General features: G+C 42.2%; 1 protein-coding gene across 1 annotated transcript in view; it reads left to right on the forward strand.

Moving 5' to 3' along the window:
- The window catches only part of LOC138246609 (phospholipase A2 inhibitor and Ly6/PLAUR domain-containing protein-like), a 168,035-nt gene that overhangs the window by 66,974 nt on the left and 83,066 nt on the right, over positions 1 to 17,995 (forward strand). Inside the window, exon 4 of the mRNA XM_069201309.1 lies at positions 5,417 to 5,563. Coding sequence (XP_069057410.1) covers positions 5,417 to 5,563 — 147 coding nt within the window. The remainder of the gene's footprint in view (positions 1 to 5,416; positions 5,564 to 17,995) is intronic.

Here is a 17,995-nt window from a genome sequence, read left to right on the forward strand (position 1 = left end):
CTGTCTGCTATGGCAGACAGTGAGCATTCAGAGGGTGGTGTGTGCGACTGCATTGGCCTCGGCTCCCTAAGGGAGAAGAGGCCATTGCCGCTGTACTGTTTCCAGTGGGTTGACTGGCAGAAACATCATAATACAATGTTTCTGCTGGTCAGCCTGCTGGAAATATCGTAATACGGTGGTGGTGAGGCTGCCAGCTGGATGGCTGCTTCAGCACCACCGTATTGAAGTTGTGGCAGTTCAACCACCCAACTGCTAATCAGGCCCTTCATTTTAATTGCAATAAAGGAGGGCAATTAGCTCAAAATTATATACATATCAAAAAAGATTAAACTCAAATATATGCTATAAAAGATAACACTGTCAACATAGCTACCTCACATATTATCGATGAATTAAAAAAAAATCTACTAAACCTAATACAGTAAAGTGGATCATACCAGATCAACTGAAATTGCTATGAACAAGCTATGAAATTGAGATTACCAGTTCTTCTACAATCTGAAATTACAATGGAAGATTTCAATTAGGCTATTGAATCTCTTAAAAAATAGGCACCTGTTACTGATGGAATACCAGGAGGATTTGGTCATGCTTTTTCCACTCATTGGACACCCTTATTTCCTCCCTCTTTTTACAGAATTCGGTGAAGTAGGTGAAATATCTGCAGTATTTATAGATGTTCTGACAAGTATATTACCTAAATTTAGCAAAGATCTCAATTGAATATCTACTTTTCATCCTATGTTCTTAATCAATTAACATTGCAAATTATATGCCACTATTTTGGCAAATTGACTTGTTAAAGTGTTCAGTCATAATATTACCATTGATTAGAACGGTTGTTTGAAAGGTAGTGAATCACACATGACTCATATGCCATTTATAAGAGAATACTCCTACTAAATAGAATTCTTTAAGCCTTCTTGCTTTAGATGCTGGAAAAGATTTCCATAAACTTAACTGACAATACTTATTTTCTGTTATAACATTTTTCTGATTTAATGATAAAAAATTTTTAAAAAGTTGCTACTTAATTATTTGTGAATGGAAGATTTTCCTCCTTCCTTCCTTCTCAATTATATAGAGGCACCAGACAAGGTTGTCCATTATCCGCCTTGAGATTTTTACTAGCTATTGAACTTCTGCTATGTGTCATTTGAAATACAGAAGAGAATGAGGAATACAAATGAGAAAAGTGACTCGTAAGTTTTCTGCATATGTTGTTGATGTTCTATTATTTGCAAATATTTGTAAATAGTCCTGGCGGCTGTGTTCCAACTATATTAGAACTCATAAAAACTCATAAATAAAGTGTATGGTTAGTCCCCTAATATTAATAAAATAGAACTGTTTCCACTGAATGTCTTTTAGTCACCATATATCACACATCATTTCAACATTTTATGGTGAGAAGACAAAAAAACTTGTTATTTTGTTCTCTAATTCAGTAAAAGACAGCATAATATTAAATTGTGCATGCATGATTAATAAAATCAAAGATAAACTTGACAGACGGTCATTTCTTTACTTAGATTGGTGGGGGAAGATAGGCACTATTAAAATTGTTATTGTTTCACAAATATTAGGTATGCTTTCAATGGTTTCTGCTCAATTTCCTGTTTCAAGAAGTCCATAAGCAGTATTATCTTCCAATTCATCTGGAACAAGAAATCATCCAGAATTAAGTACAATAAACTAAGAACATATAAATCACACAGTGGAGTCAGCTTACTGAGTTTTCTTAATGCCTGTAAAGCTTTTCTTAATAGACAATGTACATTATGTTTTCAATATCCTTTATTGTCAAATCATACAGCATATAGTAAAACCATTTCTAATACCTATTATGCTATCCATGATTAATTTCAATACATTTATTAATTACTCTTCTATCATTAAAACAACCAAACTGGCACATTCAGATCTAGATTATTCATTTAAAATCAGTAATGCTGTTTCTATAATTACTTCTTTATGGTATGGTACTTTAAATGATTATATTTCAAAATTGTGGTGTTCCTGGGCAAAAGTGGATTCTTTACTTGAATGACATTTGTCTGGGAGATACGAATTTACCTTTTCTGAACTGCAAAGTAAGTTTCTTATTTGTTATTCAGGTTATAGTAATTATGAATTATTGTGTAATAACATGTTGAACAATACATTATGCTTCATTACCAATAAGTGCAGTTTCCGATCTCAAAACATGTTTAAACATCTTTCAAAGATAATACTGATCATGCTATTTCTAAAATATATAAAAATACATATTAAATTAATATTAATATATAAAATGAAAATGGTTAGAAATGGGGTCTCTGGTTGGCAGTCAGTTTGCATTCTGTCCAAGTAGGGACCCTCACTCTAGTCAGGGCAATGGAGATACACACTTGGATAATCCCTGCTCTCCCACTTGGTAGCTTGGCACAAGCAGTCAGGCGTACCTCAAAGGCAATGTGTAAAGTATTTGTACCAGTACACACATTAATACAGTGAAAACACTACAAAATGGACACCGCACCAGTTTAGAAAAATAGGTAATACTTATCTAAATCAAACTAAACTGTACGACAAAAATCCAACGTACACAAGTCAAGATACAATTATTTTTTTTAAATAATAAGAGTCTTACTCTATAGAAAACAATGGGAACATTGTTACACAAAGTACCTGGTTTGTGTAAAAAATAAAGCCACAGAGGCGAACGTATGTCAGAAAAGTCAGCAATGCGTTGATTCCTGACTCACAAGTGAAGCTGTGCGTAGTTTCTACTCCTGTTGGGTAGGCGATAAGTTGTTTCTCTCTCCTGCAAGAGAGCGATGCATCAATTTCCTGACAGGTAAAATCGGATCCGTGCAGGTTCACAATGATTTTGACGCCAAGCGACGATGCGTGAGAAATTCGGCCGCACAGGGATGAAAAACCGCACTGCATGGGGTTTGCGTAATTTTCAGCAGCCGCAAGCGGGTGTTGCATCGATTCTCCAGCTGCGATGCAGGTGATGCATTGATTTCAGCCACAAAGCAGGAGGTGTATTGTTTTTACAGCTGCGTTGCAGGTAGTGTGTCAACATTTTCCCCTTATGTCTTCCTGTGCATGGATTTCAGTCCTTGTTCTATAAGCTTCACCTTTCAAGGGCCCAGGGACTGCATAGGACACCACTTGGCAGGGCAGGAGTCTCTGCAGAGAGTCCAAGTGCTGGCAGAGGAGATCTTTGTTGGCCCTGAGACTTCAGAACAGGAGACAAGCTGAGTTCAAGCCCTTGGAGACACTTCACAAGCAGGAATATACCACAAAGTCTAGTCTTTGTCCTCTTTCAGGCAGAAGCAGCAACAGCAGGCCAGCCTAGCAAAGCACAGGCAAAGTGGCAGTACTCCTCCTCCAGCTCTCCAGATTTTCTCCTTGGCAAAGGTTTCTCTTGGTTTCAGATGTAATCTAAAAATCTGGGGGTTTGGGTCCAATACTTATACCCTTTTCGGCTTTTGAAATAGGCAAACTTCTAAAGGAAAGTCTCTGTTGTTCACAAGATCCTGCCTTGCCCAGGCCTGGCCCAAGACACACACAAGGGGGCTGGATACGGCATTGTGTGAGGGCAGGCACAGCCCATTCAGTTGTAAGTGACCACTCCTCCTTCCACTCAGGTGGCTCATCAGGATATGCAGGCTACACCCCAGCTTCCTTTGTGTCACTGTCTAGAGGAGATTCACAAACAGCCCAACTGTCACTCTGACCCAGACAGGGAATACACAAGCTGGAAGAGTCACAGAAAGTTTTAAGCAAGAATATGCCACCTTTCTAAAAGTGGCATTTTTAAACTGAAAATTGAAAAACCAACTTTACCAAAAGATGTATGTTTAAATTATGAGTTCAGAGACACCAAGCTCCATATTTCTATCTGCTCTCAAAGGGAAATGGCATTTTAAGGATATTTCAAGGCAGCCCCCATGTTAACCTATGAGAGAGATAGGCCTTGCAACAGCATTTTACTGTTAGGACATGTAAAACACATGAGTACATGTCACTCCTTTGACATACACTGCACCCTGCCCATGAGGCTACCTGGGGCCTACATTAGGGGTGCCGTAGAGGTTTAAAAAGGGAAGATCTGGGCCTGATAAGTTGGTACGCTTCCCAGGTCGAATTGACAGTTTAAAACTGCACAAACAGACACTGCAGTGGGAAATCTGACCCAAGTTACCTTACTCATATGGGTGGCACAATCAGTGCTGCAAGCCCACTAGTAGCATTTGATTTACAGGCCCTGGGCAATCATGGCACAGTCAAATACACATACATTTTACACAGGGTGCACTTGCACTTTAGCACTGGTCAGTAGTGGTAAAGTGTCTAGAGTACCAAAAACAGCAAAAACAGATTCCAGCACACAGTCAAAAACATGGGAAGCAGAGGCAAAAAAAACAGAGGAGACCACGCCAAGGATAGCAGGTCTAACAAAATATTCTGATGTATCTATGACGGGTAATTTTTGGAATAATGAACATTCCTTATTTCATTCTGAAGATGATTGGTAAAATAAATTGCTATCTTGTACCTCAGGAAATTGTCTGCTATTATTTACAATAAACAATATTTATTTGTTTTATTGTTTTAGGACAATGCAAGAGTTAAATAAAGACACATTGACTGATTCATAAACAGTAGAAGGTTCATTAGAGAATATTAAAGCATGTTGTTATTTGATTTCTTACTTATTTGTGAATTTTGGACATGAACAAAGATGTTTTCTATTACTGATATTTCATCATACAAATTAATTATATGTACATCTTTTATATTGATAGCCCCACTTTTTCAACACTAAAGAGTAGTTCATTCCCAGAGCCACAATCCCATGGCATTTCCCAAGCTACTATTGATTTTCACTGATTAAAATAAGAGCTTTGATTCCAAAATGTAACTTCCACAGCATTATTTTTTATCTGTGTAGAAAAAGTATTTAAGCTAAAGGACTGTGATATTTGAATATCCCTTCCTGGTGTAAAATAGTGCCCCATGCATTAAAATACGAACGCTTAATAGGAAACTAAATGATACACCAAAGAACGAATAGAGTGAGATAAGAGATGCACACTTCTTTGATCGATCTAATATGTGTTTGACTAAGTCTCAAAACAGTGGCTAAAGGGGACTGACACAAAGCCCAATCTGCCTATATTGGAAACAAGAGTACTTGCAGGAAACACACTGTCAAACCACACCAGAATAATATAGTTTGGAATTTGAAAGGTTATTTGCAGTACCGCAAGTCACACACTCTTCTGTGGATCATAGCCAATCCTCCCTCTTTGTCTCCCTGACCTGCAGCAGATTTTACTGCTCATACTCCAATCTGTTAGCATACCTGACTCTGAATGGGCTACTGCAGAAATGAACAATTTCTTTTCTCTCCTCACAGTTCCAGTCCAAGATAACACTGAAAATGGAAGATGCTGCAATGCCGGCCTTGATTTAAATGCTACCAGCTGTCAGCCCTCGGGAACTGTGAAATGCACCGGGAAGCTGACAAACTGTATCTACTTTGGAGGAATTGTTCAATTTTCTTGTAGGTTACCCTCAGTTTGTGTGACACACATGCATCTTGACGTGCCCATAAATATGAGGATTGGTCCTTGACCATCATCAAGCACACATTCACCATTCTATCTCCAAGCATGCCTTAATACCGGGGAAGCAAGCATAACTGTGCTTTTGGTTACTTGCTGCACTTTCACAGAATCACCTAAACACCGCAGGGACCTGCCTCCTTAGCACACTGGCCGTGCATGAGATTGAGTGTGTCTGTGTTTGTCAGGGTTTACTAACACCGCTGAGGACCTTCACACCATTTCAGTGGGTATTAAATATGCCCTCAAACACTCACGCAGATGCATCAGTATTTTTAGAAATCCATTTACCAGAACACACGTACAAAAGAACAAACACTGGTACACACAAATGCATACACACACACACGCACACACACACACACGTACATACGCAGGCTCATTTATGCTAATTCACTGACAAACACACACACATGCATACTCATGTACTCACTAACACAGTTTTAAAGACAGTTGTACAGCCACATAAACACATATACACACATGTACACACACACACACACACACACACACATAAACACACAATATGCATTCACAAGCACCCATACGCACAAGAGTGGAGGAAGAATGTATAGAGGTTGGTCAGATCAGCAATTAAGATGATCAGACTTGTTTGTTACAATTCATAGTACCTATGCAATGTTCACATGCACATATACAAACATGTGCACACATCCACACTTGAACTGTTTTGAACAATAATTAATTTAGAACTTTTGTACCAATGTAAATCTCATAAACACCTGTACAAGTACAGACACAAGCACCCCTTGTAAAGCACATTCATGCACACATGCATGCAGATAGCCACATGTGCACACATGAACAAGCGTGCATTCAGCCAGCCTTTTTCTCTGTCACCCTGCAGTTTCTTTCTGCACACATGCAACTGAATCTATCTATCTATCTATCTATCTATCTATCTATCTATCTATCTATCTATCTATCTATCTATCTATCTATCTATATATCTATCTATCTGTTGGAAAGTGGATTATTGGTAAGGACAGGTAAGTAACTGCACTTACTAATAGGCCACTAACCCCGACTAGGTCCAGTCAGGTCTCAATAAATTAATCCTAGCTAAACCCTTGGTAGGTGGCCAATGAGCAGTTAGGCTTAACTTAGGAGACAGGAGTGTAAAGCATTTAAAATCATAAAACAGTAAATATGTAAAACAAAAAACACAATAAAAATCCAACTACAATTTATTAAAATAGATAATATTTTATCTTTAAAATTACACTAAAATGACAAAAATCCAATAAGGGGAACCGGAGTTATGAATTTTTACAAAATAAATGTTTTCTAGCACATGGAAACTAAAAGCGCCAATTTGAACATCTGGTTGCAATCCACTGGGGCAAAGTCAAAATTTGAGGCTGACCACGATGGAGCCCTGCTTGGCCACAGCAAGCGGGAGGCTTTGGTCAAAAGTTTACCTTCGGACGTAATCTTTTTTTCAGGGTGAGTTTCTCACTGGGGCGAAGTCGCAGATTGAATCCGACCTCCCTGGCGTCCTCTTTGAATATGCATTGTAGGAGACCTCGGAGAAGAATTCTACCTTCAGACTTCATCAATTTTTCAGGGCAGAAATCTTCAACCGGGCCAAACCTGAAATTGGATCCGACATCCCAGGAGCCCTCCTCGGATACGCTGCGCGGTAAGTCCCGGTCAACCTTTTATGTTGGGACTTTGTCACTTTTTTGGAGCTTTTTCTCTCCGACACCGGATGACTTTCCACAGCAAGACAATTTCAAGTCAACATTGTTGGAATGACATTCCAGGAGCCCGCGGTGAAATCTCAGAGGTCCAGAGCTTTTCAGCTGGACGGACCTGCAAGTCAGGCTGGGTTGCGGTTGACGTAAGCCAGCTTGACTCACAAAATCGGGTTGGTCCCTTTAAGCTTTTTTCCAAAAGTTCTCCAATCTTCTCCAAACTTCTGGATTTTCTTCCAGAAGGCATTTAAAGGTCTTTTAGGAGTCCACAGCTCACCCCAAGGTTCCAGAAGCTCTGAGTTGCTCCTTGAGGGTTCCAGAATGTGCCTGGCTCATATAAAAAAATGTACACTGGACAGTGGTCAGCTGGTCAGTTGCTTTCAGGTTTTGATGCAGGGGACTCTGATTAGCTATTTTCTACCTGTAGCAAACAGGGGAGTCCCCTCTTGAGCCAGTTGAATCCAGGCAAAGTCCTGGTGAAGTCCAAGTGTGCAGCTGGTTCAGTCCTTCAGAGTGCAGTGTCCAGGTGCAGGTCAGGGGTCCAGCAGGGCAGTCTTTCTTCTTCTTGTCTTGTTCCTGGTAGGGATATGAGGGGTGGGTGCAACTATGCCATATTTATCCTTGCTCCTGGAGTGAAAAGCGGGGGGGGGGGCAACTACAATCACAGACAGGCCACCCAACTCTTGCATGACCACTTCCTGGGAAGTGTGGCAAAAACCAGTCCCAGGGAGCAACATTCCTTAAAAATCCAAAATAGCAAAAATTCTGTTTTAGTGGTTAAATCTGGCTGAGTCCACCCACTGGTGTGGCTACAATTCCTTAACTCACCTCTTTCTTGCCCTCTCCTAATCTAAATAAGGGGGCACCTGGTTGTCTGGGTTTGCAGGAAATGGGGGAGGTCCTGAGCTGCTGCAAATTTCCTTCTCTCCTTTGAAGTCCAGGCTAGCTGCTCTCCCCCATCCTGTTTCACCATCTGCTGAGGCAGATCTCCTCCTACAGGCACTTCCTTTGTCCTCAGCCGAAGCCACTCCACACGTCTTCAGAGCAGCCTGGCCAGGCTGCCAGAGGCTGGCCAGTCAGAGAAGGGCACTGCAGAGCTGAAGTTGGCAACTTTCAGGCACAGTTCTAAAACTCTTTCCCTGGACTAGTTATATTAAATTCAACAATGGCAAGTTGATGAATTCATTATAACAATCAGTTTGACACCAAACCTGAAATATTTTGCACCTTTTGGGACTTTATTAGTTAAAAATAAAGTCTCCCCATTTTAGCCTACGAAGCCCATTCACTACAAGGAGGGAAAACTAATTTGGATATCTTTTCATCACCAGGGCTTATAAAACATCTTTTATAAGGTACCTGCTTATAGTTACACTGCACCCAAACCTGGGGGCACTTAGGGCACACCTTAGGGGTGAATCATATGTAAAAGTAAGGTAATTTAAGACTTTGGAAGTACTTTCTAATCCAAAGTAGAATTTGAAGGTAACTTTAATTTAAAAGGAGCCAGCAGGGCAGCCCTGACTTTAAAATGACACTGGACACCTCAGCAGTGCATTTATGGGTGCACTACCTATGCTGGGCTCCCTAAACCTTCATGCCGTACCATATACTGGGGCCTTATAGGTAGGTTGATACAGCCAATTATAATTAGTCTAATTTGCATAATAATTTTATTCAGAGTACAGGCCCTGGGACTGGTTAGCAGTGCCCAGGGCACCATCAGGGTTAGGAAAACACCAGCAAAAAGTGTAAAATGGGGGCAAAAAGTTATTGGACTTTTGCAATCAGCCTAGTTTTCTCACACAGTCCCCCTGCTCAACACACCCGTGAGACTCAGCCCAACCCTGGGAGAGTCTTCCTGGCTTGTCAGGGGAGAAAGACTTTGCAGGGCCTACTCTGCCTTATATCCTCCTGTCATGGTCATGCCCTGTCGATAGTGAACCCATCCCAACAGTGAAAGATCCCATTTCAAACTGCAATTTCCCTCTGGGGGTCTTCCTCCCCTCTCTCTGCCAACTTGGGTAGTGAGGTGCCCACCTTCCCTATCCCTAACTTTGATATGGCAACACCTAGCTTACCCAAAGAGGTCACTGAACACTTAAGCAACCCCACCGTGACCAACAGGGTCAGGGGGCCTACTTGCTTTTGCCTCGGGGTCTGCCGTCCAGGCCAAGTGCAGTGCTGCCATGACGGCCTGTACCCAGCAGAGGCTACTGACAGCTGTCAGCACCCAGAACCACATCCTAAGCTCTCCACTGACAGGTGGGTGAGCTGTTTTAAGGGCAACTGTGGGTTCCTAGCACGCCTCTTGCTGTTTTGAGTGGAGGGTCACCACATCCTGTGGCAGACACCCTTACTCCACTCTCCTTTCTGTCAGTGCAGGAGCAACACCTTACAGCTGGATGGCTGCCCGACTACTCAGTTCTTCCTTGGTGTCAGGTGAGGCCTCACCAGTGCCAACTCTGCCCCCCCCCCCAATGGGGCAGAAGGTCTTTGGCTCACTGGACCTCTCTTTAAGAGGTGTCTACCCTTCCTTTTTTTCTTCCCTTTTCTTGGGGTCCCCTGTATCCCAACTGCAGGGACTGGCGCCCCAGGACTTTTGGTTGGGGGCGCCTTGGGTGACTGCCACATCTGGGATCAAACTCACCCCTGGGAGGCCATTGCCCAGGATACAATCTATGGGGAGGTCAGCACTGACCACCACCCTATATCAGTCAAGGGTACCCTCACTCTCCAGGGGCACTATGGCTACATGTTTGGTGGTGACCTCACCTGTGGCTATCCTGACTCTCCTTGTCTCCACTGGGACATACGTGTCTTGGGACTCCAACCAGCCACTCACCATGGTGTGACTGGCACATATGTCTCTCAGGCCAGTGTTAGGAATCCCATTCACTTGAATGGGGTGAAAGTGCCTACTCCCACCCTCAGGGATCACCAGCTTCCCATCTGGACCTGTCTCCCAGCCCATTGCTATGAGGACCTCATCATCTGAGAAGTACTTCTCTACAGCTATAATGGACACCCCAGTGCTAACCACCTTCTTGGGACAGACTGCATCTCCTCTGAAGTGACCTATCTGCTGATAGTCAGAGCAGGCCTTGTTGTCCAATAGCTTCTTCAACCCCGGGTCTCCCTGTCTCCTCTTGTCAGAGTGGGAGTGGAATTTACTCTCCTCCTTCTTAGGGTTTTGGGGTACAGAGGGAGTCTCTATGGTGGGCTTACCACCTCCCTCTTTAGGTTTTTAGGGACCTGACCCCTCCTTCTTGGAGAATTCCCCCTGGGACTTGCCAACCACTCTGGTTCGCAACCACTCATCAGCTGTCTCCCCCATCTCTCTGCGGTTGGTCAGCTTTGAGTCCACTAGATGCTGGCGTAACCTCTCTGAGATGCGATTGGTCAGGATGTGCTCCCTCATGATCAAATTTTATAGCCCCTTATAAGTATTTACTTTGTTACCTTGTATCCAGCTCGCTAGTGCCTTATCGGAGGTGTTGAGAAAGTCAACCCAAGACTGGGTATTGTCCTTCTGGGTGTTCCTGAACTTTATCCTATACTGCTCTGGGGTGAGAACAAACTTCTGAATGAGGCACTTCTTCATATTGGAATATGACTCTGTTTCCTCCCCCTCTTAGGGTCAGGAGCCTATCCCTCCCAGATATGAATAGGAGTGAACCTCAGTACTGAGGCTTAACCCTCCTCATCCTGAGAGTCCCCTCAAAGGCTGTCAGCCACTTGTCTATATCATCCCCCTCTTGATAAGCAGGAACAACCGACTTGGGTAGTCTGGTGCAAAACCCACCACCCCTGGACACATCAACTTCTATCTCGCTGCCACAATCTCTTTGTTCACTCCTTACCCACTCCTTCTTCTCTAGGGCCAACTTCTCTGTCTCCAAAACTATGAGGGCTTCCTGGGCCTCATGTTCCCTCTCCCTGAGGTCCAGTTCTGCTTCTTTATGGGCTGACACCACCGACCCTCCCTTGCCACTAGCTCCGGATGGGGCCCTAACGCTGAAGTAATGGACAGGTATCTATCCTCCTCTCCCTGGAGGTTGGAGAGGACATTTTCCCCAATGCTTCCTATCTCTGAAGCTTTTTCTGACTCCACCTGCACTGCATTGGCTTCAAGGGACTGAACCATCACATTCTTCCTAAAGTTGTTAGCAGCAGGCAATCCTCTCCTTCTACACAACACCCTAAACCCAGCTACAGTAAGTGTGGGTAGGCTAGCCAGATCAAGTTCCATGGTTCCCTGGTTTTCTGTCACTTAAAAAAACTTTGGCACCAATTGATCAGAACGATTTAGAAAAATCTAAAATGAAGTTATTAAAACATTAGTCCAAATTTGAAAAATCAAAAAATACTTTTGCTCTTAGTTAATTTAGAAGATTTTTAATTTACTTCACTTAAAACTATACTGTGACTTTAAACACAAGAACTGGATCCCACTTCTGCGTACCAAAAATGTTGGAAAGTAGATTATTGATGAGGGCAGGGAAGTACCAACACTTAGCAAAAGGCCACTAACCCCCACTAGGTCCAGTCAGGTCTCAATAAATTAATTCCAGCTCAACCTTGGTAGCTTGGCAACGAGTAGTTAGGCTTAATTTAGGAGACAGTTGTGCAAAGCATTTAAAAATCATAAAACAGTAAATAAGTAACATACAAAACACAATACAAATCCAACTACAATTTATAAAAATAGATTATATTTGTATCTTTAAAATGACACTAAAACAACAAAAATCCAATAAGGGTAACCGAAGATATAAATGTTTAAAGAATAAATGTTTTCTAGCACATAGAAACTAAAAGCGCCAATTTGGACATCTGGTCGCACTCAACCGGGGCAAAAATGAAATTTGAGGCTGACTGAGATGAAGCCCTGCTCAGCTACAGCAAGTGGAAGGCCTCAGTGAAAAGTTTACCTTCTGAATTAGGGTCGGAATTTGAGCTTGGCGGATGGGATACTCCATCACAAATGCAGATATCCTGTTCGCTCTATTACAAGTTCCATTATAGCCTTTGGAACTTGTAAAACGGCAGACGGGATATGCATCACATTGTGATGGAGTATCCCATCCACCAAGGTCGCAATCAGGCCCTTAGTCTTTTTTCAGGACGAGTTTCTCACTGGGTCAAAGTCACAGATTGGACCGACCTCCCTGGAGCCCTCTTCTGATATGCGTCGCAGGAGACCTAAGTGACGAATTCTATCTTCAGACTTAGTCGATTTTTCAGGACGGAAATCTTCATCTGGGCCGAACTTCAAATTGCATCTGACATCCCTGGAGCCCTCCTCAGATATGCTGTGTGGGAAGTCCCGGTCAACTTTTTACATTTGGACTTTGTCACTTTTTTGGAGCTTTGTCTCTCTGAAGTCAGACAAGCCACCATAGCAAGCCAATTTTGAGTAGTCCTCATCGGATTGTGTTTCCAGGAGCTACCGGTGACATCCTGGAAGTCTGGGGCTCCGGAGCTTTTCAGCTGGACGAACCTGAAAGTCAGGCCAGGTCCAGTCGACGTAAGCCGGCTTGACTCACGACGTCAGGTCGGTCCCTTTATGGAGACTTTTTCCAAAAGTTGTCCAATCTTCTACAAACTTCTGGATCTTCTTCCAGAAGGTCTTTGAAGGTCTTTTAGGAGTCCACAGCTCACCCCAAGGTTCCAGAAGCTCTGAGTTGCTCCTTGAGGGTTAGGACTCCAACTCCCAGAATACACCTGCCTGAAATCTAAAAATGACCACTGGACAGTGGTCAGCTGGTCAGTTTCTTCAGGTTTTAATGCATGGGACTCTGGTTAGCTATTTTCTGCCTGTAGCAAATGGGAGTCCATTCTTGAACCAGTTGAATCCAGGTGTTATGATGTAAACTTAGGAATGTTGGGAATGTAATCTAGAATGTGAGGGTGGAGTGGACAGTTATGAGGAGAGACGACGGCGGGTAGATGTAGGTCAGGATGGGGAGACACCAGGTTGTGATTAAGGAATAAACTTAATCTCATTTACATGAAAGTTTATCGTCTTTCTTGATGAGAACGGCACTTCATTTTGGCGACAGCAAGTAAGGACCTGCGCAACATCACAACATGGTTTGACCCTTTTATTTTGCCTACTGGGTAATGGCTGTCGTGTGGTGAAGGAGAGTTCATTGAGCGATGTTTGGTGGAAGAGGTTGGCTTATCAAAGAAATATTTTTCAAGGAAATTGGCCTGGAAGTCTGGAAGAGACCCATTGACGGTTGGAGCAGCTCAAGCGGCTTCTCATGCACTCTCCAGTGACGTTAAACATGTATCCACAGTGGTCGACGTGGCGACCATCTTGGTTTGGTCTTCAGGGCAACAAGACACTCCATAAACCAATAAGAAATATAATCAGCGATTGGCACGCCCATGCTGATTTGATGTAGCGATGTGGCGGCCATTTTGGTTGGGTCATCAAGGCAACCAGATGCTAAATAGCGAAGCTGATTGTCGATTGGATCGGCGATCGGCACACCTGTGTTGATTTTCTTAGTACATATCTCGGAACGAGGAGATGTGTAAGAGCAAGAAGGATCGGCGATCAGCACGCTAGTGCTGATTTTCACAATTCAGAATTGGCAATTGGCACACCTGTGCTGATTTTCTTAGTACACATATCGGAACGAGGAGCCATTTCATAATTAGCAAGAAGGATCAGCGATCAGCACGCCCGTGCTGATTTTCACAATTCTACTTGTCGTAGTTTACACATTCACAAAGGAATTATGAACATACGGCAGTGCAGCGTTTAGTGAGTGCTAATTCACAGTGATTAGCACATCTTGCATTCATATACTCTCTTGTGTGTTGTATGTGTAAAATAATATGACTTAGCACACTATTTGTATTTCAAATTCATAAATATTTTGAAAAAGTTGAAAAGTGCATTTGTGGTTTAAAAAAAAAAGTGTATAATAATAGTCACAATGGCTGCGCACAATGCAATTAGTCCACCTCCTATGTTTCTTAATTCACCAGGGGTTCCTGCTATAAATTGGGAGGATTGGATAGAAATGTGCGAGAACTACATTCTTGCTTTGGATGGTCAAGGATTCTCGCCCACTAGAAAGAAAGCCCTTCTACTGAACAATTTAGGCAGTGAAGGTCAGAGGACATTTAAATATCTACCTGTAACTTTAGGACCTAATGGTCAACCTTTGGAAAATATTTATATAGAGGCCCTCAAAAGACTAGAAGTCAGATTTGCTAAAGAAACTAATAGAGTTATGGCTAGTTATAAATTTTATACGCAACCGCAGGCAGATAACGAGAACATAGAATAGTTTGTCTCTAGACCTAGAGAGTTATCAGTCAAATGCTGGTTTGGGGAGATGACAGATGATCTTATTCGTGACCAACTTATAGTACGGTACAAGGACAAGAAAATACAAAAAAGATTGTGGGCTGCTAAAGACCCTTTATTAAAAGAAGCAGTTGAGATGGCTAAGGTGATTGAAGAATCACAGCGATGTATTAAATAACTCAACAGTAGAGGTAGAGGGCTAGCTGATGTTGCAACAATGAGGGACGATAGTCCTGAAAGAGATATTAATGTTATCAAGAAAAACACCTAAAAAAAATCTAATAATCTTGACTATAAGAATAAATTCCAAAGTAAGGATAAAGAGTGTAGTCGGTGTAGGAGCACCTACCACAATTCTGATTCTAAAAAGTGTTATGCCTTGGATAAAGAGTGTAGGAGATGTGGATGCAAGGGCTATTTTGCTAGGATGTCCAAAGAAGCGAGTAAACAATTCAAATATGAATCTAGAGTAGGCATTGTTTTTATTTTTTTATTTTTATTATTGTCCTCATTCACTTGTCCAGCCTCTTTATGGAAGGAGATCGGTTGAAATAACCACTAATCTCCCCCTAGAGACTCTTGTCCAGGACAACCCATAACTCTGATTGGCAGATCCTCACCAGCCCACCTTCAGAACCACTGGGCACCTGTTTTAACGTAATCACAGGACAATACCTAATTGTTATGATTCTAGCCAATTTCGCAATGGGTCCCAGAATTTGTGCTTCTTATCTAATTCTTTATCGCTTGTATCCAAAATTAAATAATATATTAGCGAGTCCTTCCATTCCATCACCATCGGGGGAGAAGGACTTATCCATTTCTTACATATCTCCCGTCTTGCTAGGAGAATCATATAGAAGAGCAATTTAGCATCCTTTTTTGTATCCTTCCTGGAGCCCACTTGACAGCCAAATATAACTAAAGAGGGGCTTACCTGATACACTCGGGGTAAAAAATGTTTCACTACCTCACCAACCTCTTTCCAGAACAGACTGAGCTGGGGACATTCCCAAAACATGTGAATGTCGCTTGCCCGATCCTTGCCGCACTTTTTACAGGTTACCGGGGTGCCTTCCGTCACTTTAGACAGTTTCTCGGGGGACCAGAAGGCTCTGTGGATGGAGAACAAATGATTTCGTTTTAAACAGGCAGATTTAACTGTTGCATACAAAAGAGTAGTAGATACTTGCCATATATCTCTTATCTGTACTCCGGGCAAGCATCCTCCCCCAGATCTTCTCAGGCAAGTGGAAATCTCCATCTACAGTTTCCAATAATGTCCAATACCATTTTGCTACTTCTCTCTTTCCCACCGAGTCTTGAGATAGTAGTTCTTCCAATTCATTGGAGCCACCTACTTTTTCCTTGACGCACTTCAACCAGCTCCGTATTTGCAGATATTTAAATTTAGAAAGACGTCCATCTACCAATATATTGAGCTCCTCGTAAGGTAGTAACACCCCATTAGTGCACATCTGACCCCATTTCACCACCCCTGCCTCCTTCAGAGGTTTCACCAAAGTATCTCTGGTCCATTCTGATGAGCCCGGAGCATCCCAGAGAGGCGCGTATTTACTATAGAACGGTAACTTAGTAGCCCTCCTTAGATCATACCAGATATTAGCAGAATCTTGCAGTACTTTAAACCTCACCTTCTTAAAATATTTTGGATCTCCAAATTTATATAGGAACCCTGACTGTTTATCATAATCAGCTTCCATCATGACTTTCAGAACCTGCCCCAAATCTGAAATCTTCGACCCATTCAGTGCCCCTCTCATATTCTTAATGAAGACCGCCCAAGCATAATACTGAAGATCCGGCAGAGCTAATCCGCCCTTCTCTTTTCTCCGTCTCAGTTTCTTCCATGCGATTCGCACTCCTTTGGAGTCCCAAATAAAATAACTAATTCTACCTTGGAATTTACCCAACCATTCTTTCTTATATTTCAGCGGGATCGCATTAAAAAGAAATAAGACTTTTGGTAGTAGCGTCATCTTTACTAAATTAACTCTCCCGTAAATCGTAAGAGGTAAGGTACCCCAGCTCTTCATTAATTTAGTGACATCTGCCATAACTCTTGAGAAATTAACCTCAGCTAACTTATCTATGTCCTGTGTAATCACAACACCCAAATATTTCATTTTTCTTTTAATTAACACACTCTCCTCTCGCATATTCCAAGTCATAATTTCAGTCTTTTCTTTATTAACCGAATATCCAGCAATTTCCCCAAATTCCCTTGTCAAGTCTTCTAAAGCCGTTAGGGTTTGCTGCAAATCCGCTGTATAAACCAACAAATCATCTGCATACAAGGCAATTTTTTTGCTCCAACTCCCACCCGAAACGGAATTATCCTCTGTTCAATTCTAATTTTGTAAGCTAAGGGTTCAATATATATGTTAAATAACAATGGAGATAATGGGCAACCCTGTCTCGTCCCTCTCCCAATTTTAAAAGGGACGTGTTAGAACCCCGTTAACCAGGATTTTTGCCTCCGCGTTCTGATATATTGTCCGCAATGCCCTAGTAAATTTCTCTCCCAAATTAAAAAATTCACAGAGGACCTCCAAGTAGACCCAGTTCACTCTATCAAACGCTTTTGTAGCGTCAATCATAACTAAGGCCAAAGGCTCCTTATATACTTCAGCCAGATCTATGGAGCCTATCAAGGACTGGGTCAGCTCTTGCATATATCTCCCCTTAATAAAGCCTTTCTGATCTTCATGTATCAATTTACCTAAGACTCCCCCCAATCTCCTTGCCAGGACTTTTGTAAATATTTTATAATTGCAATTTAATAAGGAGATCGGCCTATACGAGTCACAGATTTTTGGGTCCTTCCCAGATTTTAAAATCAGAGTGATAGTGGCCTCCTTCCAGGTAGCGGGACATGCACCCCCCTCCATCAAGATGTTATTACACAACTCGGTTAGAAATTTTGCTATGCTGCTTCCTAAAATTTTATAAACCTCAAAAGGCAACCCATCTCGCCCGGGTGCTTTCGCCGACTTCCCTACCTGTAGACAATGCTCCACTTCTGCTTGCCCAATAGAATCATTCAAGACTTTATTATCCTGATCCTCCAGGGCCACTAAATCCAGGTCCCTCAACCATTCCTTAACTTTCTCTATAGGTCCTTCTAGATCTTATGTATACAGCTCCTTAAAGTGGTTTTGGGAAATCTCCTGAATCTCGTCGTCGCTATTAGAGACCGAACCTGACTCCTTATCCAAGATCCCGACCACCTTGTTCTTACCTAAATTTGTCCTTATTTTCCAGGCCAACAATTTCCCACAATTCTCTCCATACTCATAATG

The sequence above is a fragment of the Pleurodeles waltl genome, chromosome 7 (genome assembly GCF_031143425.1).
Source record: "Pleurodeles waltl isolate 20211129_DDA chromosome 7, aPleWal1.hap1.20221129, whole genome shotgun sequence".
In the NCBI taxonomy this organism is placed as follows: Eukaryota; Metazoa; Chordata; class Amphibia; order Caudata; family Salamandridae; genus Pleurodeles; species Pleurodeles waltl.